The 25490-nt window shown below is 39.6% G+C and overlaps 1 protein-coding gene and 1 long non-coding RNA gene across 14 annotated transcripts in view; both read right to left on the bottom strand.

The window, feature by feature from the left end:
• LOC111251756 (sodium-coupled neutral amino acid transporter 7-like) overlaps positions 1-13712 on the bottom strand; it is a 33099-nt gene extending 19387 nt beyond the window's left edge. For 2 of the 13 annotated variants that reach the window (XM_022808698.2, XM_022808704.2), the window contains exons 1-6: positions 13350-13705; positions 9806-9900; positions 9069-9263; positions 7427-7548; positions 5318-5516; positions 4909-5044 (exon numbers count right to left, since the gene is read on the bottom strand). In XM_022808698.2, the coding sequence (XP_022664433.1) occupies positions 4909-5044; positions 5318-5516; positions 7427-7548; positions 9069-9204 (593 nt within the window). In that variant the 5' untranslated portion in view covers positions 9205-9263; positions 9806-9900; positions 13350-13705. Of the gene's footprint in view, positions 1-4908; positions 5045-5317; positions 5517-7426; positions 7549-8941; positions 9264-9805; positions 9901-13349 lie in introns of those variants that run through there. The other 11 variants (XM_086989172.1, XM_022808708.2, XM_022808701.2 and 8 more) reach the window with 11 other exon arrangements.
• A 364-nt stretch (positions 13713-14076) lies between these two features.
• LOC147755178 (uncharacterized) lies at positions 14077-23814 on the bottom strand. Its single transcript, XR_015327974.1, has 2 exons — positions 22506-23814; positions 14077-22338 (listed from the first exon to the last, which is right to left on the bottom strand). It is a non-coding gene; the product is annotated as an uncharacterized LOC147755178 (long non-coding RNA).
• Positions 23815-25490: the final 1676 nt, after the last annotated feature.

Here is a 25490-nt window from a genome sequence, read left to right as displayed (position 1 = left end):
CATAGGTACATCTATATTACACGTTTGGCAAAGATGGCTAGCATACTTTGTAATAGGTTGATGATATTTTAATAAAATGGGAACCACATCTGTGAAAAACAGGAGTATTTGCATAGAATTATAGTGTCAGCGAGTTCTAGACAAAAATAGGATCTTGAAAAGTTATAAAAAAGTAAGATATTCAAGGAAGGTTTGCAGTAACTACCGAGCCGCGGCGCCGTTATTGCGTAGTCAATAATATGCGGTTGAGAGCGGTCTCACAGAATATTACCTTTTATTTAAAACTCTTTAACACCATAAGTAGATTATGACCCCTCCCGTAAAGAGGACGAAAAATCGAAGGAAACGCTGCATAGATCCCAAACAGCATGGTGATAATGTCTAGTAAGCGTATTTTCAATAGTTAAATGCGCGCTGACTTATTTTTTTTGAAGCCATGCTGGCTTGGATTCAGAAGTCTCGCCGCCGACAGATAGCGGAGTATGGCACCTACTATGGTAGTTTTCATCTAAATGAAAAACATGGACACTGAAACCCGCGCAACTAAGTGATAATTATCATGTGCTATGCATAGTCTTTTGTATACCAAGGCTGCGATGGGCCCGTTTAGGGTTCACCATCCTTAAAGGACCTGGCAGAAATATAGAAGTGGTTTTTGGAGAACATATTTTGATTCCTTAAGGATAATTGATAGCATGCGGCCAATTAAGTTACGGGAAAGGTGTACACGCTTTTTGAATGCGAACTTGGCTAAAAAGGTTCATTTTGTTTGACTGTTACTCTTCGATCGCGTGTCATCAGGCGCTCCGATTGAAAGCAGATGAGGCGGACGGGGGCGTTACAGGGTGCCATCGGCCGCTAAAGGAAACCCTGTTGCAAAGAGGAACAGGATTGTCATACATATTCAGCCAGTCATTGGTGCAGCGGTAGGAGCAGGGTGAGTGCACTGGATGAGATTTTCAATAGGGTTCTGCGTCGATCTACAGCCGCTCTGGTGTCTGGAGCAGGGTACAAATGTAAAAGTGTACGCAATTTTGTCAAAAGTTACGACAACTGTTCTTTCAGTTCTATAGTTAATTTAAAGGAACAGTATATTGCTTTATGTGAGCAATGTGATATTCGATATCAATCGCGGGTCTATTCGGGCTCAGGCAGTTTGGAAAGACACTATCGTTTTATTCCTAATAGCGGAAAAGGACGCGCTAGAAATACACAAAGGGAAGCAAATTTAAAATTACATTATTCGAAGATCGTAAGCGTCGTCAGAAGCCTACGGCAAAGGCTTGGAAACTATTTTCATTTCGCGACTCAGTGCTTAGACGTATTTGAGTTTTACCATACGTACTTGGAAAACCTTGGCAACTGAGAATGAGTGCTTCCAATCTTGAGCTTAGGTGAACGGTATCAACTCGTTATCCTAGAGTGAATTTACTGCTCTCTATGAATACGTCTAGGGATTTGCATAACTTTTTGATGCGAGAAGTCAGGTCAGCGGTAAGTCGCCAGGAGAAGTAACAGTATATCAATCTGATTTGAAGCGTTGTGCCATCATCACTTAGTCGTCTGGGGTCGAATCAGATCACAAACACACTTGGTTCTGTACTGGGAGCCAACCGCCTCATGGAACCCTCGCCGCGGCTGCCACACGTAAACAACTCGAAACATTTACCGAGCATTTCTATAGCTATATTGTCGGTGTGAGAGATCGATATAACATACTCTGTCTTAATAAACTTGTGACGGTGAAGCATATTGGAGGCGCCATTAAATGAGACTTCGGCAAACGACAGCGCATCGCTTGTCCTATTTCCATGTACTAGCAATATCATAACAGAGCAATAATATATTACACACTCGGAAGACCTCATATTAATGGCCGTCAATGGCATAATGTTGCCATCCCTAGATTCGCTAAAATCTTGTTCAAAGGTTCTCATCACAATGAACATACACCTTGGCCATGAAATCGTTTAAAGGTCCTTTCTTAGAAAAAAAAAAGCCTCAATTTTTCTAAAAGGTTTGTATTGAACAACGGCACGACGTTGTCCTAGTTCATGTCACTCAATACACGAGTATGGATAGAAAATTTGATTAGCCATAACGGAAATACGTTTGATGTAGGAAATTAATTAGCGATCTTTTTCTTCTACGGATGTTTGATCAAAGTCAGTTACACCTTGACAGCTGGCAATTGTGGAAATCTTTAGGAGTGTCGGTAGTCTCATATGCCGTGTTCGAAACACGAAAATTTCCAGCTGAGTTCGATTCGAAATTATAAATTGAACGTTTGGTCGTGATTACGCTAATTGTTCTGTAATTGACAGGGTAGACGTTCGCTGATAGCCGCGAATTGGTAGCTAAAGGACCATTTTGACCGTAACAGAATCACTCGAGGATTGCGTCCAATCACATTTGCTATGTCTGTTCTGAGCCAGGTAAGCAGACACGTTTCGACAATTCGAAAAAGGTTGCCGTCGTAAGCTCATGGCAAGTTTCTCTTACGACATTTAGTTAGGGAAGAAAATGGGTGCTGCCATATGGACGTAGGGAGCTATATGTCGTACCATTGTTTCAGCGGCTAATGGAGGCCGCTTGCGAGGAGCATGCCATCATTACAGGAGAAGAAATCCAGTGCAAGCGAAATACCGCTGGAGTGATGCCATAGAGCAAGAGCAAGCCAACCACAACAAAATAAAAGGAAGACTTGAATGGTCCAAAGTGTCCGGCTTCTGAGTCAAATCATCGATGACCGTAGGATAAACGCAAGGATAAACCTTAGAAAAGAGATTCATATTAATAACGACAAGTGGCAAAAGGAAATACTTGCAAAAAAAAATAAGAACATTTTTCTAGAAGCCCTTATAAAGCAGCTGGAAGGAATATTAAGAAGGGGACAACTAACAACAATAGGAGAAAGCAGGTTAATATTCACACTTGTCTTCACTCATACGAAGTTTGATCGCTTTTCCTACGAGGCGCAAAAAAAACTACCCCTTCTGTGAAGAGAAACAAGTTAACCGGTAAACGCATAACCACCAGGAAAGAGACCAGGATCAGATAAAGTTCCCGCTGTTAGCATACTTTTTTAAAAGTTTAGATTTTTTTCCAGACTAGTAGCCATGCAAAACAAAGTGTTACCACAAGTTCAAAAAGCTGGAAAGGTTGTGCTTTTTCTTAAATGTAATAATCTACACCGTCCCATTCGCCCACTAAGATTGTTAGTAAAAGGCTTCTTGAAGTTAAGCTACGATATTTTGCAAAGCTACACAGTTGGCTTCAGATAGATTCAGGAAACGGCGGTTAGCACTCAGCACTATCAGCGGTCTTCAAGGCCGAAAGGTAAATGACAATCGAGTGATCTGTTCCTAACAGTTCGTTCGGATGTCGAAGTCGCTTACCCGAAGAATATCTGAAAAGACAACGTCCTCCGGTACATCATATGTGTGATCTCAGGCCATTTAAGTAGGCGGACAGTGAGAAACGACTTTCACCATCATGGGGCCCTTACTTTTAAATCCGCCGTACGACGGACTACCATTAGACTTTCCAAGGGAGGTGGATCTGATTGCGTTCGCGGACAATTTTACAATAACGGTACGAGTGCGCACAGCGAAGAAGCTGTGCAGCTGCATAAACCAAACGCTGGCTAACATGGCGACATGGATGAGGAACGGCGGCCTCAGACTGGCGCCGGCAAAATCAGAGGTAACATTTCTATACGTGGGAAAAACCTCCTGACATAGCAATTTAGGTAGAAGCCAAAAGAATGGATATTACTTACAATGCCAAATCTCGGAGATCCAGTTAGATTGGGCCACGAGGATCATGAAGCAGGTAAAGAACGTGATAGCCAATGTATGACAGTGTCAGCGTGTCCATTAGAAATGATGGCAAACACCAATAGTTTTAGGGGGAAAAGAGAAGGTTGCCTATAATGGTGGTGAAGTTAATCGTTCTGTTTGGAGCCCCATCCTGAATGAGGCCGGACTCGTTTCACAGCTTTCGTAGCAGGCCCTTTGACGTACCTAATGTGGTCGGACTCTGAGGGTGTTTCGAACGTACTGGGAAGTCAATACGATGCAAGCACTCATACTGGCAGCACCTATTCCATGGTATCCTAAAACTACACAACAACAGAAGGCTTGGCACAGCAAATGAACTGCTATTCCTGCCCACGCTTCTAAAACAGTGACAAAACACAATGTTCCGAATATATTGTAAACTGGTCGGGAAAGCCGACAGGGGAACTATTGCACTTACAGATCCGGCTGTTCAACGGGCAGATTTAACATTACTTGCAACCAACAGAGAAGCTCTTTTTCTGCATGTGCCCGCAATGCGCGGACGAATTAGAAAACAACGTGTTTTATGACGTAGCGCAATGCAAGATACTAGCGCGCACTAAAATAATCTTTTCTAACGCCAGCATAAAAAAAAGTCTCGACATATATGCATTTTCGTTTCTTGACTATATATGTATCTTTCGAAAATACTGGCGTAACGCGGACAGGCCAGAGAGCTCCTTACAAAAAAGAGTAGACTATTGAAAGGCAGCCTGAATACACTCATAGAGCAAGAGGTAATACTAAAATGTTGCGTTTCCAGGCAGGGGTAGGAGCTCCAAGCCCTTGCGCCACCTATCACTCGTCTAGTGCGTCACGGTGCGAAACCCGACTGAGGTGTCACCGATACGCTTACCCAGCAGTACATGCCACTGCTTTATCCTAGCTGTAGTTGTGTACAAATTAAAGATTTGGCCTGCTTTAGAGTGAGCTTAAAAAAAATTCACATAAAATAAGCATGGGTGTCCTGGCTTACTTGAATAGTATTACTAAACTCTTTTTTTGAGAAAACCGGCTTATTGTGATACGCATTTTTCGTGTTATGAATTACTATCTTTTCACTTGCCTGCCAAATTTTAAGAAGTCCAGCCTTCTGAAAAAGCAAAATGGGAAAATAAAAACAACGGAGGTAGCTGAAATGGTGAATTCGCGCCTCAGGTAGAACACGTCGCAAAATCGGCTTCCGTACAATGATGAAAATACTAAAAAGAAAGCAATAAATTGTACATGTTATTCCATTTGGGTTAGGCGCCTTTTGTGCCGTGTATACTCACCTCGGTTCCAATTTGCCACGATTAAATAGACAGAAACGCCGTCAAGTGCATTTTATATTGCCGAGTAACAAACACAGTAGGTAACATTTCAGCTAAATTTCATTACGACAAAGGGCTTTTATCGGGAACTTTACGCTCGCTTGACTTTTTTCTACACTTTTACCTTAGAAACCTTCCTTCGATTATAGTTGTTGTACTCACATCGATCATACTGATCACCGATGATAACAAGAAAACTGACAGACGCTCCGTAGCAGGCAAGTACAACAGAGAGCGCAGCAAGACGTTGCGCAACTGGTCCACAAGCCGTACGCACGACATCGTGGTAGGCATTGTCGCAACGCAGGTCAGCCACGGATGCCAAAATGATCATGGTCAAACTCAATAGGAACATTAGATGCTAATGAAAAGAAAATTATTCAGCAAATTTGAATTGTGGTGCAAATTAGTGCTACTGGTGCACAGCTTAAACAACTATACTTCTTATTATTATATATATTATTCTTAGAAATGTTTACTACTACATTGTATAAAAGCATCGACCCATTGACGTATAAGCTCGCTATATAGAATTAAAAGGCCAGTGTGTCTAATCAGCAAGACTTACCAACAATAATACTATAGTGCAATATCTAAAGTACACTGCACGCAACTCGTTCATGTACGCATAGCCCCTAGCAAATAAAAACCCATTGTCCTACATATAATTTGATAAAACCCACGCAGTGCAATATGTGTAACTAGGTTTCGATTCATTCCTGTCGTCCCCCACCAGGCTTCGTCAATCATAGTTCCCGTATTACATGATATCTTCCATCTTCCTCTTTAGATGCAGATAAACTTCGAATAGGCCACGATAGTGGAGAGTTTGAATATATCTTTCGGATGCTCTACGAACAACGCCGTATAGCTTAGAAGGTATCTTCTTAACAATTCAAGCTCATGGCGCGCTGTAGAAACGAAAATTTGGCTCTATCAAATTTTTCGAGCTACTTCGATGAGGGATTCTCAGGCAACTTGAATTCGTAGGAAAAAGTAGGATCGCTTTTGTTTTACATCAGACCCGCGCCTTTAAGAAAGTTTCGAGGGCGTATATATTTCCGCACTGGAACCATCGCTCGCGACACTTTGTATGTAGTGTGCTCTACGAGGGTTCAGCTGTTCGTAGGCAAGATAATTCGCAGATTTTTTAAGCCGTTCACGTGCTTTAAGCTCGTCTTATCTAAATGGAACGTGTAGGAAGCAACACTACGGTGGAGCTTTACGATTTGTCTTGTTCGTGTTGAATAGTTTAGCCTTATTTATGTAACACGAAAGCCTGACGAGAGCTTGCTGATTATGAAACCAATTTCTTTCAAGGGTGACAAAATTATCAAATTAGAGTTACGTTTGTACTTGCCCCGCCGGATCTTAAATACGGAATGGTATATCATCCAGTAGCAGAGAGAATGGCACAGGTCCCTGCGCAACGCAGCTTTATTAAACAAACGGCTCCAGTCAGATCACTCCGTTATCTACACTCAGTGTCGTACGGCCCTCATAAGATGCAGTACGTTCTGTGGTGCCCCGGATTCTACAAGTTTTCCCAAAATGTTTGTCTCTGGAAACCATATCAAATGCAGATCTACAGTTCACGAACACAGCGAAGAGCGCCCATTTTTGCCTGTCACAGACACGGCGCACCTTTTAAGCCAGTATATCACGTGCCTTGAGGCAAAACATTCTGCACGAAATTTATGCTGTACAGCAGACGCACGTGAACGATTTTAAGCACTTTTTCAGCCGACATGTGATGAAACGAGACAAAGGTTTGTAGCAGCAGCTTTTCTTCGCGATCGATTTCCAAGAAGATGGGTCAGGCAGGTCGCCTATTCTCTTGGGTATAAGCCGTAAGATGGCATCACTCCAGCCTACTGGTAGGCATCTATGTTGTAAGCCTTAAATAGACTTACCCGTTCTTGCTGGGGGCAACTGTATGTTGCTACGATGTTACATTTACTACCCGTCAGTGTAAGTGTCAAGCTGATTTTTTGGAAGTCATTGGTTATACAGCACTCTTACTAATATTGATTGAAGCATAGCCACCCACATAGAAACGCTAAACGAAGACAAAAATGGGTCACCAATAACCTAGCGACATTATCGCGTAATACTCTAACCACGACATGCTCATTTAATTGCATCATTTTGCATACTCGTCTGTAAACAATTTAAGAAATCAATTATAAATCACGAAAAGTACGTATACTGATAACTTTTCCTAATTATTTCAAACGTCGACGAGGAGCACCATAGAAGTCGCAAACTTACAATCTGCACAAGCGTTGCAGGTAAAATACCTCCAGCTTCGAAGTACGCAGATGGGAAATGAAGAACGCCTGCTCCTAGCGCTGCATTGATCAGCAAAAAGCCTGCCATAGGCCATAAAATACCTGCAACAAGAGAATTAGTGGGGTTATTACGTACCGTAGTAATCAGTTATATATGCACTCCGGCGCAAGTTGGCTCAAAAGGAAAAAGATTTTGAACAAACGCTAATGGAATCGAAAGCAATGCGTAGTTACAACTTATAACACCGGAATATTGTAGGAATGGCAATTACTGAAGAGAATCTATCTATATCTAATAAATTTTAGATGTCCAGGGCGGAAGGTTTTAAAAAAACCTGTACGTAAAGTAGAAATTCAAATCGGTTAACAGTTAAGTATTGTACACAGAATACGCGCCACTCGTTCCTGCTGTCGCACAGATGTTCCTGAACGGTCTATCGATGAGGTAAAGCTCGCTATCATCGTAGACTTTTTAACAACGTTTATCCATTCATGGATACGTTGATTTCGTGATAGAAACACGATTTTTTTCTATTTAGCAGCTAATGTAGATCCTGAATGTACTAGATACAGGAGCTAATCTGCCTGAATACACGTAAATAACAACCACACATGGGCAATACATGCTGAAATCTTTGTCAGGATGATTCGTTGCGTAATCACGAATATCCTGTTCTTTGAAACCCTATGGATTACTTAATTTTCGCCAGAGGAATCTTGCATGCCGTGGCCATTGTATTTAAATGTGTATTACGCTTAAAAATTGCATTTGTGCTTTTTAGAAATTCCTTTAGCCTTCATGCTAGAAGAAGCTTGTAAAGAAAGGGTGCCGGTTCGAGAAAATAGAACAGGCATCGCTGAATTACGAGGGCTAGACAACGTTGAGGATTGGCAGGAATTAGTTGAGAGCGTGAATGACTTCAAGCACACATACACGCGGCCAGCGCGGCCGAGTGTTAATAATACTAGGAATCTCAATTTCTATAGCATCGAGCTATTGCTTGAATAAATGCAATACGTGTATGTACTAATGGGTCATCGCTAGCCCAATACCCAGATGTGCAATATATTGGGACAAATTTCTATACTGGTCTTTGTTTTGAAGAAAGATTGGCTCCATTAAGCTGCGTAGATTATGGAACCTAATTTCAATCGTTGAATTTCCGGAAAAAATAGAAAGCCAATAAATAAGTCTAAACTCCGGCTAAAGTGCATAATTCTACAAAAAAAATTGTAAATTAAACCAAAAATAAAAAATAGCTTATTGTAACTTAACCGATAAGTCTCTATACCGTAAATTGCTCTTTGTTAGCCCGAAGGGATAGCGGAAAATTAGGAAGACTTAAATACTGGAGTATGGTATAATAGTATAGTAAAATACGCCATTATTGCTACGCTATTTAAATTTATAATTTATAAAAACGCTTTTAACTATATTTGGCTGTCAACATAGCACTGCTTTCTATGTCCTGTGCTTTACCAACTAACTACTTACGGGTTTGTTATAAGGCGTAAGGGTACCCCTATTGTTTGACAGCATCAGGTTAGAAAGTGACCGTGAGTTTTCACAAAAAACATTTAAGCAGACTTTTTGGCTCAAAAAATTAAGATGTTTGGAGCACCTTTGCTAACGTGGACGCTAGCAAGAGATCGGGCATCCTCAATAGCTCTTCGTGTGTTGCGTGCTGTATCTTCGTAGGATGAAGACAAGATTGAAACTTCTAGCTCATTTAACTCGAATTCGTTGTCAGTCGTCATGGTCGGGTTATCTGAAAGTCCTGTTTGTATCTATACCGCGTTTATTTTCTGAAATTAAACTAAATTTAATTTTTAAAGTAAGTATACAATAATTATTATTGTAAAATGGAGTGCATTATTATTATTATAGCTACTATATTGGATGCTTATGTAGTGTACTTTTAAACTTCAAGATTTCAAATTTAAAACTGATTCCCAAATAAATTCTTCTCAGTTCCTTCGTAGAATAAAAGATGACGCTTTCTCTATATTTTTTTGCGAATACTGCTGAAAGCTTTGGAAATAGGTCAATGAGAAGGTTACTTAGATTAGAAATATATATCTTAAAGTTTAAACTAGAGACCAAATGTCCGTAAAAAACGTCCGGTTGTCAATGCACTCTAAGCAAACTACAACCTTTCAACAGAATGAGAGGTTATATATAACGTTCTACTGTATCTGGCCTGGGCAGTGAACTTTAGTGGATTGATCTGTATTTTTACATTAATTTATATAACCTGCTCACACAGTGCAGCGACAATGCTGTTGGTCATCTTCACTATGTCGGAAAACGGTTGATAAAACTTTAATGAAAAAAATATTAATTGTCCAGGAAAACTACCTAAATGTAAAAACTCCTACGGGAAGCTAACTCATTTTAGCCATTACGATTCCGAGGTGCCTCCTCGCAGCGTTCCGTACTATACTTCACCATTCCTGCAATAGTAAGAGTAACAGTGACAAATACTTACTTTAAATAGTGTGTGTTAACCGGAGCCCTGTATGATTGCTACTAAAGCAATAATCAACTGGACACTCACATACAAAAAAGTAAATTGTACTAGTAAACTGCAAAGCGTATTGAGACGCTTAGGGCAATGCTCGTGGCTGCCATCATAGTACTGTTTAGTGCTATGCCCCCAGCCTTTGCATTCGATAAAAATAAAACCTCTATGTTTCGCGTTTTACGTCCGATATCGTCGTTGGGCGTTCCATCAGACAGCTGGCTCCCAGCAGCAAACGAAGTCTTTCTATGCTCGAGTTTAAACCTAATTCACAACATGTCCTTAAAATCAATTGGCAAATACGTTACCCACTGAGCTATTACGGGGCCGGATAGGATCTACCGGAAGATAGCCCAGTCTAGCCCCTATCACTTCATATACACACACCCCTAAGAAGCTAGGAACATAACCCCTGAATAAGAGCAAGAATGCACTCCATTGATAAACAGATAGGCAGACATCATGAATACTAATATATATTATAAAAAGCATCGTTTTAATTATTATAGTATAGTGATGAACTCCATATTTCTGCACGACAAGCTGGCCTACGTTGAATAGCAATTCAATCTGTCACTGAGAAGAACTGGAAAACTGGGGTCTAACGGTTGGGATCGAATTCAATTAGAAAAGCAATAGGAACCCTATTTGCATTTTGTAATCAAATTAATAAGTAAAAATAGCAGTTCAGCACATTGGCACGATTGTACTCCCAAACCAACCCCCTGTGGCATGGTGCTGTCATTGGGCGTTCGAATAAAATGAAAATAACGTAATGTAGGTGATTTATCAACGAGGAAAAGCACAATTTGTGATACCTATAAAGACTGACATGTCATGCACTGGAAAAGGATACCTCTTATCGTCCCGAACATTACACTGCCGTGTTAATGTGCGTAGCGATCGCCGCTGTTTATCCCCCACAAACCAGCACGCGTGGTAGCTACGTAAAGTTCCTCTACCCGAAAAACAGCATGGCATGGTGGTCTGATGCTACCCATAAATTTGGAGCTAGCACAGTTTATACTTGTCAGCCTATCGCTTAAGACTCTCCTCGACAAACTTCAACTGGAGGGATTTCGACCTATTGCCAGCCATCCTACAACTGCTACCGAAATGAAACCGAATGATTCAGCTTTGCCATTGACTGGCAGGAAGAAGAGCTTCACCTCCACTCTTCCTGCGCTTGTGTATTTATTCATATTTTGCTCTATTTCTCGTAACGCATGTTAAGAATCATGCAACTCTGTAGGAGAGTAAATAAAGTTCAACGGTCTTCAAAAATATTTTATGCGATATTGTCCTTTTGCTCCCTGTACATAAATACTGTAGTGGTGGTAGTATGTAACAATTATGAAGTTCAACTCGAAAAGCATCAAAACTACATTACATATATCCTTATACAGTCTTTTGAAGTGTTTTTCTTTCCTTGTATCTTGACCTATAAAGTTTTATAAAGATTATATTGTCGAAAAAGTACGATATTACAAAAAGAATAGCCACGTTTAACACCAAGCTCAAACTAATCTCATTGACAAACATTCCGTTGCGTTTTTTTTTTTTACTTCTATTACACTGCTGGCAAATCCCTATTCCGACCGTATGCCTCGCGAAAAAGGTACGGGTCAGGCCATCATAGCTATAAGAAAAATCGCTGCCACCGGTGATTGCCATGATTGGATTCGCTATGGAGAATCTATAAGTGTAACTTTCGCCGATACACCTAGTATTTATTATCAAGCCAGACGTTGATAATGAACAATCAATGAAGTCCTTCGGCAATTTTTTTAAACAGATTCAGCCCTTTCTTGAATTCGAAATACTGATATATATAGAAACTTAAATTCTAATTATATATAACCGAAAGGATGACCGTAATACGACTAGAAAATATTTACCTCCTGGTGAAATTAGGAGACAACTGCTGTATAATGAATTCAAAACTGTCAACGACAATCATGTGCTTTACTAGTTTTTAAAGCATCTTCAAACTGAACATACCTCCAACATGAATATGACATGCCCAGAAAGCACAGAAGATCTATAGAAATAAAAAAGAACATTGTCAAACCTTCAACGGATATACTGGCTCACTGACGAGTACGAGCTGATTCCGATTCAAAATCTGGAATCACGGCCAAGCCGCCAAGGAAAAGATGGCCTATTGGTCTGGTTTAATATATCAGGTGGTGATCTCATGACTAACTAGAGCGGAATCTTACATCACATATGATGCAATCAGCGCTAAAAAGAAACGCTTCAGTCAGATACGCAGACACTGTCACTGCGAAAATATATACTGGGTCTGCAGAATTAGTAACGGTACTGAGTGCTTGTCCCATAATCCGTTTAGGAACAAATGGCATCAACATGCTTATGCTTCTCAGCACCTAGGTGTATTAGGACAATTTTCTCGTATATGACCTGTTTTTGAACCCAACCCTATTCGTTCTGTTTTCCCAGTTTAGTCTAACCTTGCGTTTTAAACCAAAATCCGGTGCAGCTTTTTTCTATCACTGGGTTCTTCTACTAGTTCTACTGCTTCATTGTATTTATTCTTATTGTTCCGTGGAAGGTTTTCAGTTGCAGTTCCCTTATATCCAGATAAGTATAACCTTCCGTGTAAGCAGTTTCCATTTTGTCGCTCACTAAACATGTATACAGATAGCGTTAAAAATGGATATTTAAAAATGGACGGAAAACAATAAAGATACACTTAGTTCAGAGGACATTTAACATTGGTTAAAATCCTATCAATCGGTCATTCTAGATATTAAGCAGAGTTTGGCGCCCAGTAAGATCAAGATCTTTGGATACGATAAACTTCACTATCTGGACATGTATTTGCAGAACAGTGGATGGATGGTAGCATGGAATATCGCCTCCGAAACCAAATTTTCTTTGAATTCCCACGACTAGAGGCAACGAAGATTACACCATGAATTAATCAAATATCAACTTATTTTTTTACAAATCCTTTCGTTTTCTAGTAACTTCATAAAAAGGCCACCTAAAGCTTACAAAGGTCTAGCGCGGAGCCCAAAAATTTGACCTTTTAAAACCTGAACGTTTCAATTTTAGAATCATCTCAAGATCATGCGGAGCGATACACTGTTTATCTGCGCGAAATGCATAATAAAGATCTAAAAAACACAGTTCCCCCCGAGCTTAACCTGATAGCTTCATAATGAAAGCAATGCTCTTCATTATTTCGTGCAGCGCTTTCATTGAGAAATTTTATCTAAATTAAGTTGTTATTTTACCATTATTTATATTAGTATTTCAATTATTTGGGTTGAAAGCACAAAAGGTGAAAAATCGAGAATGGATAACAATAATAATAATAATAATAGGGTTGAGAAAACTTTTATCTTTACTTACCCTCCTAGTACCTAAATTTGGACTAACAAATATTCGTCAAACTGCTAGTGGCACTTTTAAATACAATCTGAAATTTCTTAAGAGTTCCACTTAATTAGCACCGTCTTAAAATCACGTTGCGTTGCTTTTTATATTATATTTCTCGACAAGACGACCACCTGGACAACACGAAAGGAAGTACACACCCTCCATAATTCGACCGAGTTTTAAAAGAGGGCATCACTGTACGTAACAAGCGTTGTTTCTGAATGAGAAGCTGCCCATCATTAAAGAGTCTTTTACAATGCATGTATGCCAACCGTTGTACGTGCTGTTGGCGTTAGAATCGAAGTCACAGTCCTTCACCGTTCAGTGAGGCTGGCTTGCGAGGTAATCAAGGCATGCTAGAAGCCTGCTTGAGACACCACCCTATCTATTCTTTACCTACACATGACCTTCCTCGGGGTAAGCAAAATGTCTGCTATCATACGCATCTTTGGTCTACAAAAAATCTCACCGAGATAAATAAACTAGTATTAAGCAATGATAGCGTCAGTTCTCTAAATATCTAGTTCAATGGAGTAAATATGTAAGGTAGTGAAATTGCTCGGCGAGTGAAAGATGTAACATTGATTAAGAACATCGTCTGTCTATCGCAACGATATATAGCGGTGCACAATAACACATCTAAATTGATAATTTTTTGACATGCCCTGTTTCTAAAACTGTATATAGATAAAAACAGATATTTGTGTGTGTAAGAAGTTTCGTTTTTGGTGGTAATGTTTATTCAATGTAACCACATCGGCACTACAGCTACGATTTTAAACACAACCACTACCTAGTCGTTTTCAAAGTATTCTTTCTTTAGACCGCAAATTTTCTTTAATTCATATTACTAGGTAAGTATGTATCTTGAAGATATATAACGTTTCTCAATATACGTCAAAACATTTTTAAAACTATTCTGGCTACTTACTGGCCACTCAAATATCTATATATATATATATACGTATACGAAATTTTTTGGTAAACCGAAACTGATGAGAACTGTTCAAGAAAATGATAAGTGAAAGCCGCATAAGTTCGCTCCAGAATAATTAGACTCAAAAGAAGAAACGCCGTTTAGTTTCTGAAATCGATGTTCAGTGATTAAATCCTTGTTCCTCCAAGGCCACAGCGCCGCGGAAAATAACCGAGGAAGAAAGCTTTAAGCAGAAACACAGTGCGTAAATGGTACAAACGTTTTAATGACGAAGATTAGAATATTTAAGCGAGGCAAAAACTCATTAGTGCATTCTGAGAGGCTTTTCACAAAAGCAGAACTCCAAGAGAGTCCAAGGCCTCTTTCAGCCAGAAATAACATTTTACATATAGCCTATTGCGAAATGATCATGCAAACATCTAACATGCCAGTTTTTCAAACTCCAGGCCAGTTGGAAAAACGTTTTGTGCATTCCGCGTATAATTTGTAGAACCTAATTCTATAAAAAAAAAAAAAAAAAAAAAAAAGGGAGGAACGCCTACAGCGTAAGGTCGTCATAAACGGCATTTCAGTCATTGATCAGTCACTCAGGAAACCAGCTGGAGAGAAGTCGAGTTCTTTGGCAATGTCGCATAGGTTCGGCCGCAAGATGACTGTAGTGCTTGTAGTTGACATTGGGAGCATCTGCTACTATTAGCCGTAAATGAAACAATTAATGCTATCCGGTTTTCAAAGTTCCTCAAGAAATTGATGAACCGTTAGCATGGCAATCGAGAACATGCAGCTCTAACATCTGATGTTAACGCCAGATCCCACTTCCATGGCTCAATCATTCCCTGAATTGAGTAACCCGTTTATTCCCTGATCTAAGTCTGTGCGACTACAATGCTTTCTTTGCTGTAAAGACATTGCTGGCCAAGTATATCTCATTATAGATTTATTTCGAAAAGGTGTAGATAAACTAGATGCAGGAACGCGAATGGTAGATGTAGTGCTATTTATTTAGAAGGTGCCAGTCCGCCGAAATCGCTCGTAATAACCTAAGAAGCTACTAGCCATAAAAGCCATTGATCCGTCTACAAGATTTGACTACTGCTACGAAAAACATTCCCTGTCACTACTACAAAACACCAGAATGATGATTAACGCTTGAACCTTGAAGCTTTTTTAAATCGATTTTTCCAAAGTGCATCCATCGTATAGCTTAAGCACAGACCCTACCAGCGACACAACAACAATAACAAGAAGCTACATTATGCAGTGACTTCATGACAAAGTTCCGAAAGAAAACTGGCATCCCTGGTATAAAAACATAATCACCAAATATGACGCCACCCTAGCGGAAGACAGAGAACACGATTTGTGATCCAAAAGCTGGATGAAATATGTTCTGATCACTGTAGTTCGTGCATTCTTCCAGGACTTTCAGTTTAAGTAAATAGAGTGAGGCAGTAAAGTATTCATAAAAGAGAATATGATATATGAGCCATCTGGAGAATCCAGTAGCACGAGTAGTAACAGATATTCTCGTCAAAATATTTCCAACTTCCCAAGCGCATGGTTCAACCAGGCTACTACGTGAGCTATTGAACTTTTTTGAGCCCGATATTGCAGGGGTCGATTTTATTAACAATAGTGATAAATCTACTAGGATTTATTGAAGAGTACAAACAACAAAGCCGCATCGCGATAAAAACTAGGAGCACCTCTACCGATACGTTGTAACCGTTCATTACGTGCAGTCAACATACAAGAACTAAATTGCTTTATACACTTAATAACAAACTTCGAATAATACGGCAAATATCACCGAAACACTATGCCATTAGTTACAATGTGTTGCTATTAGGCTAGATGCAAGCAGTAGATCGAGAATATTCGGAGACCCAGATACAATGGTAGAGATAATCGAAGTTGAAAACAATATCATTGTTTTCAACTTCGATAGTAGTAGTATCAGATAGTATCAGAATAGCAAGAAGGGATCCGATAAATAACCTAACACATGTATACCTCCACATTTTCGCTTCCGACCTGAATAAATACGCCAAAATGAGGACTCATATCCGAAAAAAAACCCGGAGCAAGAAATAGCTCAACTTTAATAAAGTCTAGACCAGTTTGGTACCACAGTCTTTCTAAATTAAGGAAGGAACTGCCATTTGTGACAAAGTCGCCTACTATGAATATGCTATTTAAATGTTACTAACTTAAAGGAAAAGAAAGTTGACATTAACTTATGCGTAGATTTTTCTACCGGTCTGAATGATATACTAAAAAAACTGCCACTGCCTAAAACCAATACCAAATGGTGTCTTTACTCTGCTTCACGACGGAGAATATTTCTTTGCGGTATATGTTGGAAAAAGCTATTCAGTTAAAAATTGATGACGAATTAAAGGAACTTTAGCTTTAGACGCACATTTGATTTTCAAAAAAAAAAATAGTCTCAGTTTTTTTTTCACAAAACGTTAGACCGTATTATTATTATTATTAATCAAATGGCGTGTCAGCCTATTTAGTCGATATCATGACAATCTCAATACATAAGAAAAGGCTTGATGAATTGATCTGACGACATAAAGATGACAAATCTAAAGTCCATATGCTCCGTTGACGGAGACGTTGATCAATTAGTTAAGTTTCGTTATTACACTAAAAGATCTGAAGAAGATTGAGGCTACTGTATCTATCTAGAAATGGGTCAGAAGTATAATCATTTCTTGAAATGGTCACCGTTTTAGAGAAATCGGTAGACTTATTAATAAATTCTACCTGTCTGAATGATCAGGAGAATGTCAGAAATTTCATAATTCCACTAAAAATATCTTATAACCAGCGTTTTTACCCACTCACAACGAGCCCTTACTATTAATTATAGTCGCAACTACGACTATAACATTGATACTGTAATATTGCCTCAGCATCCAAATGGTCCGGAGAAGCTGTTCAACATGCTGACACCCTTTCTCAATTTGGTAATAATTTACTAGTAAAATAAATTTGGACAAAACTATAGGCAAACCGGAAAAGAAGCTCCAGCGATAATTTTTTGCTTAGCAAAGCTTCCATAAGTAGATTTATGGACGAGTTTTTTTTTATTCACCTGCCATAAATCACTGCCAAACCATATCCAGTATCAATTTCAATCTACACGGCCAAAATATTACAAAGATAACACGACACTTCTATTAGTTCAAGATTCAGGGTAAAAGAATTGATAAACTCGGCAATGCTTATGCCCTATCACGACTTGCTATTGCTCTATTGCTATAACCAACAGATCCTTAGAGAACTTGAACATAAAGTTGTAAAGTAAAACATAAACACAGGTTGAAAAAAGCTTGATGAAGTTCACATATTGAAATCACCATTGCATTCCGATAACATTGAAAAATATCCACTGTACAACCATCAACAATATGACTCTTCAGAAAACAATCATTTTACTGAAAAGAAATAGTTTCCATCAATTAACGACTATTATCCTGCTTCGATAACCGACGTAGTTCATTATCTATTTTTTGATTGGATGATTTATTGATTTATGATTTGATTTTGATGGCAAAGACCAGATTATTAAAACAATTACTACTACCACATTAGGCAGCACCAGGGCGAAATGGATGACAGGATATTAACCATGTGACATCAAACAGATGATTCGACACTGTCCTCACTATACCTCCAAAAAAATGCAACAAAAATATCCTGCAGCCGTATGGCTTTTTGCGTGGGTACATATTGACTTTGCTGCTCTCCTAGGAGAGAAAATGTTTTTTATTTTTGTTGAAGAAATATTAATTTAGCTATCACCATGTTCGTATTACAAAACATACGTTTTTGAAACCCATAAACAATCTCTATTGACAAGGGTCTACAGTTCACATCACGAACGTTTACAGGCTTTACCATCAAGCCTTTCGCATTAATCACGTCAACACCGTGCCGTGACTGGGAGATTCGTCAGTATTTTTAGAGAGAATTACAGAAAACTACAATTCACCAATGATTCAAATATAACTCGTGAGCTGTCTCATATCCTACGGATGTTCTCCAGTACGGATGCTGACACCAACTATTTCAGCAAAGTTTTTCCTGAGAATAAAACTGAGAACAGTTTTTGATCTTTGGAAATTCGAATAACACTTTCTCCTTTTGCATCGGTCAGCACATACCAGCACGCGACTTTAATAGATAAAAACATCCTAGAAATTGGTTTTCAGGAAAAATTCTAGCAAACATAAAAGTCGTCATGTGTGAAGTAAAAGTAAAAAACAAGCAACGCACGCCAATAAATTAATAATGAAAGATACTGTTCTTGAACATAATATTAAAAATGACTCCAACACATCAAGATATATCCATTACGCCGCTCAGAAATTCGTCGAATAGGCTTATCATATTCTAGGCAATAGGTACTACGCCGCATTAGACAGTCTGCTTTACAACTGTGTGGAATTGGACAAGGACGAACTTGTTTCTGATATGATAGCGTAAAGTATGTGCTACGTTTACTTGAATGAAACACTTTATTGTTTAGTGCATATATTTCTGCAAGCTACTAAGTATCTAGGGTAGCGTGTTTGTTTGACCTAAATCCATGCCTTCACGTAAGACAACGAGGCTGATCAATGTCGCATACGACTGCAAGCGAGACGCAACGAAAAGGCAATTATGCCGTCCAACCAACTGTGCCCATTTTATATCTCAATCTAACAGTTATGGCGGCAATGTACCACAGTTTTACTCCGTTCCAAATTTTGTTCAAAGTAGAAAGTAGACCAACCTATAACGTATTTCGCCAATCAACCTGCCCGACCGATGCATGTACAAGACAATATAACGTCACCTACAACTTCCAGATTATCCTGACATCGTTCAACCCTTACGCAATGTACTTAGGGGGGACAATCCATATATCTGGTACCCCACAATAGCTGAGACTTGCATTAAAAACTGACGAAACGTTTGCTTCATTGTTGATGCTTACCGATGGCCACCAGGCAAGCACGAATAGAGCTATAACGCGTAAACAGTGCACGAGGTAGGAATTATTGTTTAATATAGATTGAATGGGAGCGCGGGAAGAATTGTAGAATACGAGATGTGTTTTATAATAGACAGTTGAACTCTTGCGTGCCGGTTCGCCACAAAAGCGCTCGCCCCTAGAAATCATGTCGTGAAGGGCGCAAGGAGAGCCGAATAGAGTGCATACGAAACTGATGATTACGAGAAATCTTACATATCGCGAAAAATTGATTCACCAGGCAGGTCCAGTGATAGCCGTCCATCTTAAACTAAGTGGAGGAGCAGGAAAGTTCCTGATATCAGCCACGGCCCTGATACTTAGTGGTAATTACACCCGTGGTAACAGAAAATATTGAATGAAGGAGATACTGAAGCCATTACTGAGGGCATTCACGACTCAACGCCCCGTCGAACGAACGGACCACACTGACATGCCTTAATCGAATGTTGGCACAATGGACAAGGTTGGCCGTCACCGGGAAGCTTTATTCTTTAATAGCGGGAGGTTAATTTCTACAGGAGAACGTATTATATTAGAGTGACGTTTCGTATAGAATCGACATATCTGCCGCAAAGGCATTTTACAGAACTATCAGACAATACAATACTTACAGAAAATTATTTCCTTTCGCGTCACCTTTTTTGGAATAGATACGGTACGTTTTTGATTTTACAAAATGCCTTTTAGCATAGAATGAGGGCTCTGACAGCAAAAAATAGCAAATCTATGTCTTAGCTTCTCAAAATAGCATTGAACATTGCCTACAAATTAAGGTCATCCCGACTTCCGCAATATCTTCGAATACTTATTTAGCGAGATAACCAAATTAGTACTGCAAGATCTCAAATGGAGATAGCTGAAAAGGTGTTGGTTTACAATTTGCGTTGTTTTCACTGAAAGTTATATAAATCGATTCCTTTCGCAGGTTTTATCTGGCCGACTACAAAATTTTGCAATGGCATTTTTTGAGACTTCTTGGTGCCTCTTATGGATGCTAATGAAAAGTCGTAAATGCTAGGTAAATTTTATTTAGCTTTTTGGAAAGTCAAATATTTATATAGTTTTTTTTTGAACTAGTTAAAGGCCATTGCCGAGTTGAATCGAAATTTTTTCGTTGGAGTTCCGTGTAAAGGCCAGAAAACTTGATATATCGTGTTCGCAGGTTCATTTTTTGCGTTCTTCGTAGGCAGTTTTCGCTACCAGTCGGTAAATCTCAATAAGCTAAAACGTTCTTTCATTTGAAGTGAATATATATATATATATATATAATTCAAAAATAAAAATGGCATGAAGCCGAACGTGGCGTCTATTTCCCATCAGTTCCAAAGAACTTTGGCCGGTATCTTGTGGAAATTTTTAATGCTGATTGAAAGGCGGATGCGGTAGATATGACATTTTGATAACAGATTTCTTAAAATATTTGAGATATTTTCTGAAAGAAGCATCAACGTATTCGAAGCATTTTTTCAACCCAGAATATCGCTCGCTTGGTGGTTCCTGACGCCAACCGATTGGTCTTAACGAGCTGAATAAAAAGACATCTCCCTATAGGTAAAATTAGTATTTCAGTGCGAAATCTTACTTATCTATAATTTAACTCGTTAGATTCAAATTGACACATCACTACTAATTTTAGCACCACTTTTCTGTTGTTTCCGTTAATCAGCTGCTGCTGTAGGCGAACCATTCAATGCTACATTTATGGTGGCCGAGAGACGAGTGAGAAGGCTGCATTCGAAAACCCACTTCATCTCCCTTAAAGAGCTTTGAAAATATTTTCGCCTAAGAATTCGACATGAGAGGGAGAGTCCCTCGCTTGTAAGTGCGCAAGAACGGTTTCTAGGGGAGGCAACAGTAGTATTCCATTTGAGGACAATACTTAACACCGTAATTTTCGTAGTCTCTGACACATTTACCTTTTTTTGGAGATGTACCACCTTTCAAATCTTAATCACCAATACTTCAATTATACACACTTACGACTCGATGTCTCAGCTTATGCAACATTACGGCTTATTGTGCGATATCGTAAATAAATCATAATTAAAGTCTTCTAATATTCGTTGTAACAATTCATCGATTTAGAAGCTTCTAATTTAGCGTTTTAACACTAATAAAACTACCCAACAGACGCATCATTATTGTTCTTATTGTATGAATCACAATTACACAGTTACTTCAGAATTTTACTAAAACGCATTCACAGCAATTTGGTAAGAGCCTGACTAGATCTCGTCAGGTAATGTCCGTTACCAATGCATATCCTAAACGCACATGCAACGCCGTCCTGAATTGGGGAACACTCTTTCAGCTTTTCCCAGGACACAGACAGGAGGCTCTGTCTCATTCAGTCAGTGTGATGTCCCCAGTAGCCAGCGGTACCCTATAAGTTATAAACGACACCCTAACGAGAACCAACCATCATGCACACACGGCTTTGTCACACTGGTGAGGCGCACGTAGTATCCTGCCCGCCACGACTTTCGTGAGACATTGGAGCACAAGAAAACTCCGGGCTGGTCAAAATAATTCTGGATCTCGTAGCTTCGCAACGCAAGGCCCTCTTCTTTTTGAAAATAAGCGTAATGTCTAAAACGAGTTTACTCTCCGTACGACGCTGAAAACCTGCGATTGACCACCAAACGCTTGGAGATGCAGAGCCCGCACTACGGGACGTGTAAACAGAACTACGCAGGTTTTTGATTCCATCCGCCATCCTTACCCCTACAATCTAGAATAGTGGGAATGACACCTCCGTCCATTCTGCCGGCAGCGGCGCTTTCCTGGCTAAACTGATTTTTGTAGTTTTTCACCGACAGCTTTTGCACGTGTAGATTACGAATTTGATCAAGTCTGCGCTCTTGCGTTCGTCTCCATTAGCTTCATACAACCGTTAGGGATATCAGCAACGAGCAGTATAGTGAGCGCGTCATTCTCCAACAATATAGGTCACCGCATTTCGAACGGTCAGCTGGATCTACTCCCGACTTGATCTAAATCAACAAAATCAACAAAAAGGCCGAAAACAGTTATCCTCGAGTCCCTCTATGCATAGTCACTTTTCGAGATTCACTGCTCCATTCCTTAGGTAATACCTTTGTGTTTCTATAAGTAGCCGTTATTTCGCTAAGGTGAATTCATCTGCTGACAATGTACTTACCGTCGAGTATTGTCAGTGGACTCTCTCTGAACCGTAGTACGGCCCACTTGACGCAAGCAGCACCGCAAGCCAAATGTAACTGCGAGAAGTTAACTGGGTCGACGAGCGAGCTTTTACACATTATAAGCGCTCTCGCTTCGGGTGACGGTTTGAGCGCTACAACACCAAGCTTGAACGCCGGATAAGCCTCATATAGGTCTGACAAAAATGTGGGATCCGTTGATCATTAGCGTGTGACTTTGAGCTTGCTCATAACAACACCTTGAAACGGTAGGTCAGCCGGATTCGTTTCATTCGGGCAATGAGGTTATCGCGCCAATGTGCTCCAACTCCTTCATACGCCCAGTTTCGTACGAACACAGCGCAGCTATCAGATTTAGCCGAGCGGATTTCTTCCAATACGACTTCTGCATCCGATCAGAAGTACATTGGTTTAGCCTCAAGTTCCAAATACTTTCAATATAATAAACGTAAACGTGCGGCGAACACAGCCGCCGCCATCACCTCCCTTCTAAGAATTTTCATTTTCTCAAATTCGGTGAGCCCAGCTTTGCTGCCGTGGTAGTTTAGTGAGTAACGTAGTTGCCCACTAATCTTAGAGATACATAATGGCTTAGGTTCAAACCGGATACGCCTTATTTCCTGCTGGGAGCCAGCTGTCCGATGGAACGCATAAGGGCGATGCCGGACGTCGGATTCGGAACATTTAGTGTTTCTCGTTGTGACAGACGCCACCATCAGCGACACCCTTACCTGGCCATTAACACCTACAAATTTGAAATAAACAGTAGCAGTACTTCGATGCTCGGGAGCCTTCCTATATCATCGCCCCAATCTAGCCAATGCGTAAGCAGTTCGGGTAACAGTATCGCTCAAGAAGCGATTTAAACGAGAAGTGCTAAAAAGTATTTGCTTCAAGACTAGCACGAACGAGATCAGCAATTCTTGTAGATCATACAGTTTTGCGCAGGCTCCTACCGCCGGAGGTGCATTAACAACAATGACTGCATCCTGTGCGGGCAAAAAACCAATACATGTCGTTCTGAATTCAATACAATTCCAAGCACCTTTGTGATCGCTTGTAGTTAAGTTTCTGCATCTGCTTCTTCTCAGCTTACTCTCATTAGATGAGGGGGGTGCGCAAAAGCGCGCGTTTTTTGAATCTACGTCTACAGAAGGCAGCGGCCGTGTGGCATATGACGGTATTATACCACATTCGGCGGGCGTCAACAGATATGTATATAAGCGGGTATTGCTTGGCACTAGTCGCAAGCTTTCGATGAACTGATTCGAAGTGCTATACATCTATCCGTAAATTTAAAAGTAAAATATACCGTGTCAATATTGAAAACATGGTAATCTATGTAGAAGTACAGCTTCCTACCAGAGGAAAGATTTCGATGAGCTGAGTGAAAATGCAGTACATATCTCTATACTTACAATGGATACTTTAGCGTAAAGACTGTGAAACACCATCGGCGACATACGGCTTACTGCATATGACACTAGTGTGAAAAAGTTCAATCAAAATACCGAGTGAATTTCAAGCGCTTTTTAGAGCGAATCTTTCATACGTGTCATTTAAAAAGTTAAGGCGGCTGATATGGCGCATATTTTCGTAATTGATTGCTTTCGTAACTTGATTGAATTTGAAAAAAATAGTTCCTCTAAATTGAATTACAATTTTTCTTCTATTTTCGATGGCACCTGCATTGCCCGCGTTGATATATCGTCAAATGTACAAATGTTTATTTCTTTACGTGTCACGTGAGTAAGAATGCCCAACTTGTGTTACAGGAACAGTTGGTGTTGTAATAAAGACTGTTTAAACTATACTATGAAAGAAGCTATCAGGCCCTGTGTCCTACCTTTTTATACCCTTATAATTATTCATTACTTTAATTTAACTTTAATATAAATATAATTAGGCAGCTATCTTTATACAGATAGAATGTGTTTCATAGCAAGACAGGTGCGGGACGAAGACCGCGGCTTACATCCTGGTAATAATAATATAATTCCTAGGTAAACATGATCAGAACGATAGATAAGGGAATGTCTGATGCTGAATAAATCATAGAAACTGTGTTATAAAAAACATTTGTTATTTCGGTTAAGAATGTAAACAGTAAACAACTGTTAGTTCACTGTTAAAAGTCTCAGCCGATACATTGCTAGGTGCTCACAAAATAGCATAGTATTTTTACGGTTTAGTGGCAGCAACGAAGCCGGCGTCCGATACCATGGAAGCGACCGAACCAAAAAAACCCGGTCAGCTGTCTAACAAGGCCGGGAACCTGGAAACTACCAGTCAGATGGCCATAAGGGGCAGGCTGCAGTTGGTCGATTATTAATAGCCGTAGTGGCGTACAGTCCTGGTCCACAAAGAATAGTATCGACAAGAGTTGGCTAAGCGAACAAGGGAGATCAGGGATGTGCTGAAGGGCGAGCAAACCGCCAAAATCAACAGATCAGTCAGAATTCAAAGGCAAGGCGTCAGGGACACATTTACAGCTACCGACGAACGTGGGAGTGGTCTATCGAAGGCGCAGCTGTAGGCGGACACAGGGGTGCTGCCTGCACGGGAAATAGCAATAGCTAGTTGTAGGCTGGAAAATGTAGATGTAAGTAGTTAAATGTAGATCTAAATAGTTAGTCCTGGTGAGCGTGGGCAGTCGTGGTAAACATGGAAAGGCCCTAGTCGCTAGTCGGTACACAACAGTATTAAAAAAAGCAATAAAAACGGCATGTGAAATACAAGTTTGTTTATAAAAGAAATTGTTAATTTGTTTATTAAAAAAATGTTAAAATTCGTTTATTAAAAAAATGTTAAAATATGTTTATAAAAAAATGTTAAAATTTGTTTATAAAAAATGTGAAAATTTGTTTATAAAAAAATGTTAAAATTTGTTTATAAAAAAATGTTAAAATTTGTTTATAAAAAAATGTTAAAATTTTCTGTTTATAAAAAAATGTTAAAATTTG

Source organism: Varroa destructor, unplaced genomic scaffold (genome assembly GCF_002443255.2).
Source record: "Varroa destructor unplaced genomic scaffold, Vdes_3.0 BEIS01000005.1, whole genome shotgun sequence".
In the NCBI taxonomy this organism is placed as follows: domain Eukaryota; kingdom Metazoa; phylum Arthropoda; class Arachnida; order Mesostigmata; family Varroidae; genus Varroa; species Varroa destructor.
This window is presented reverse-complemented; position numbering and strand designations above follow the sequence as displayed.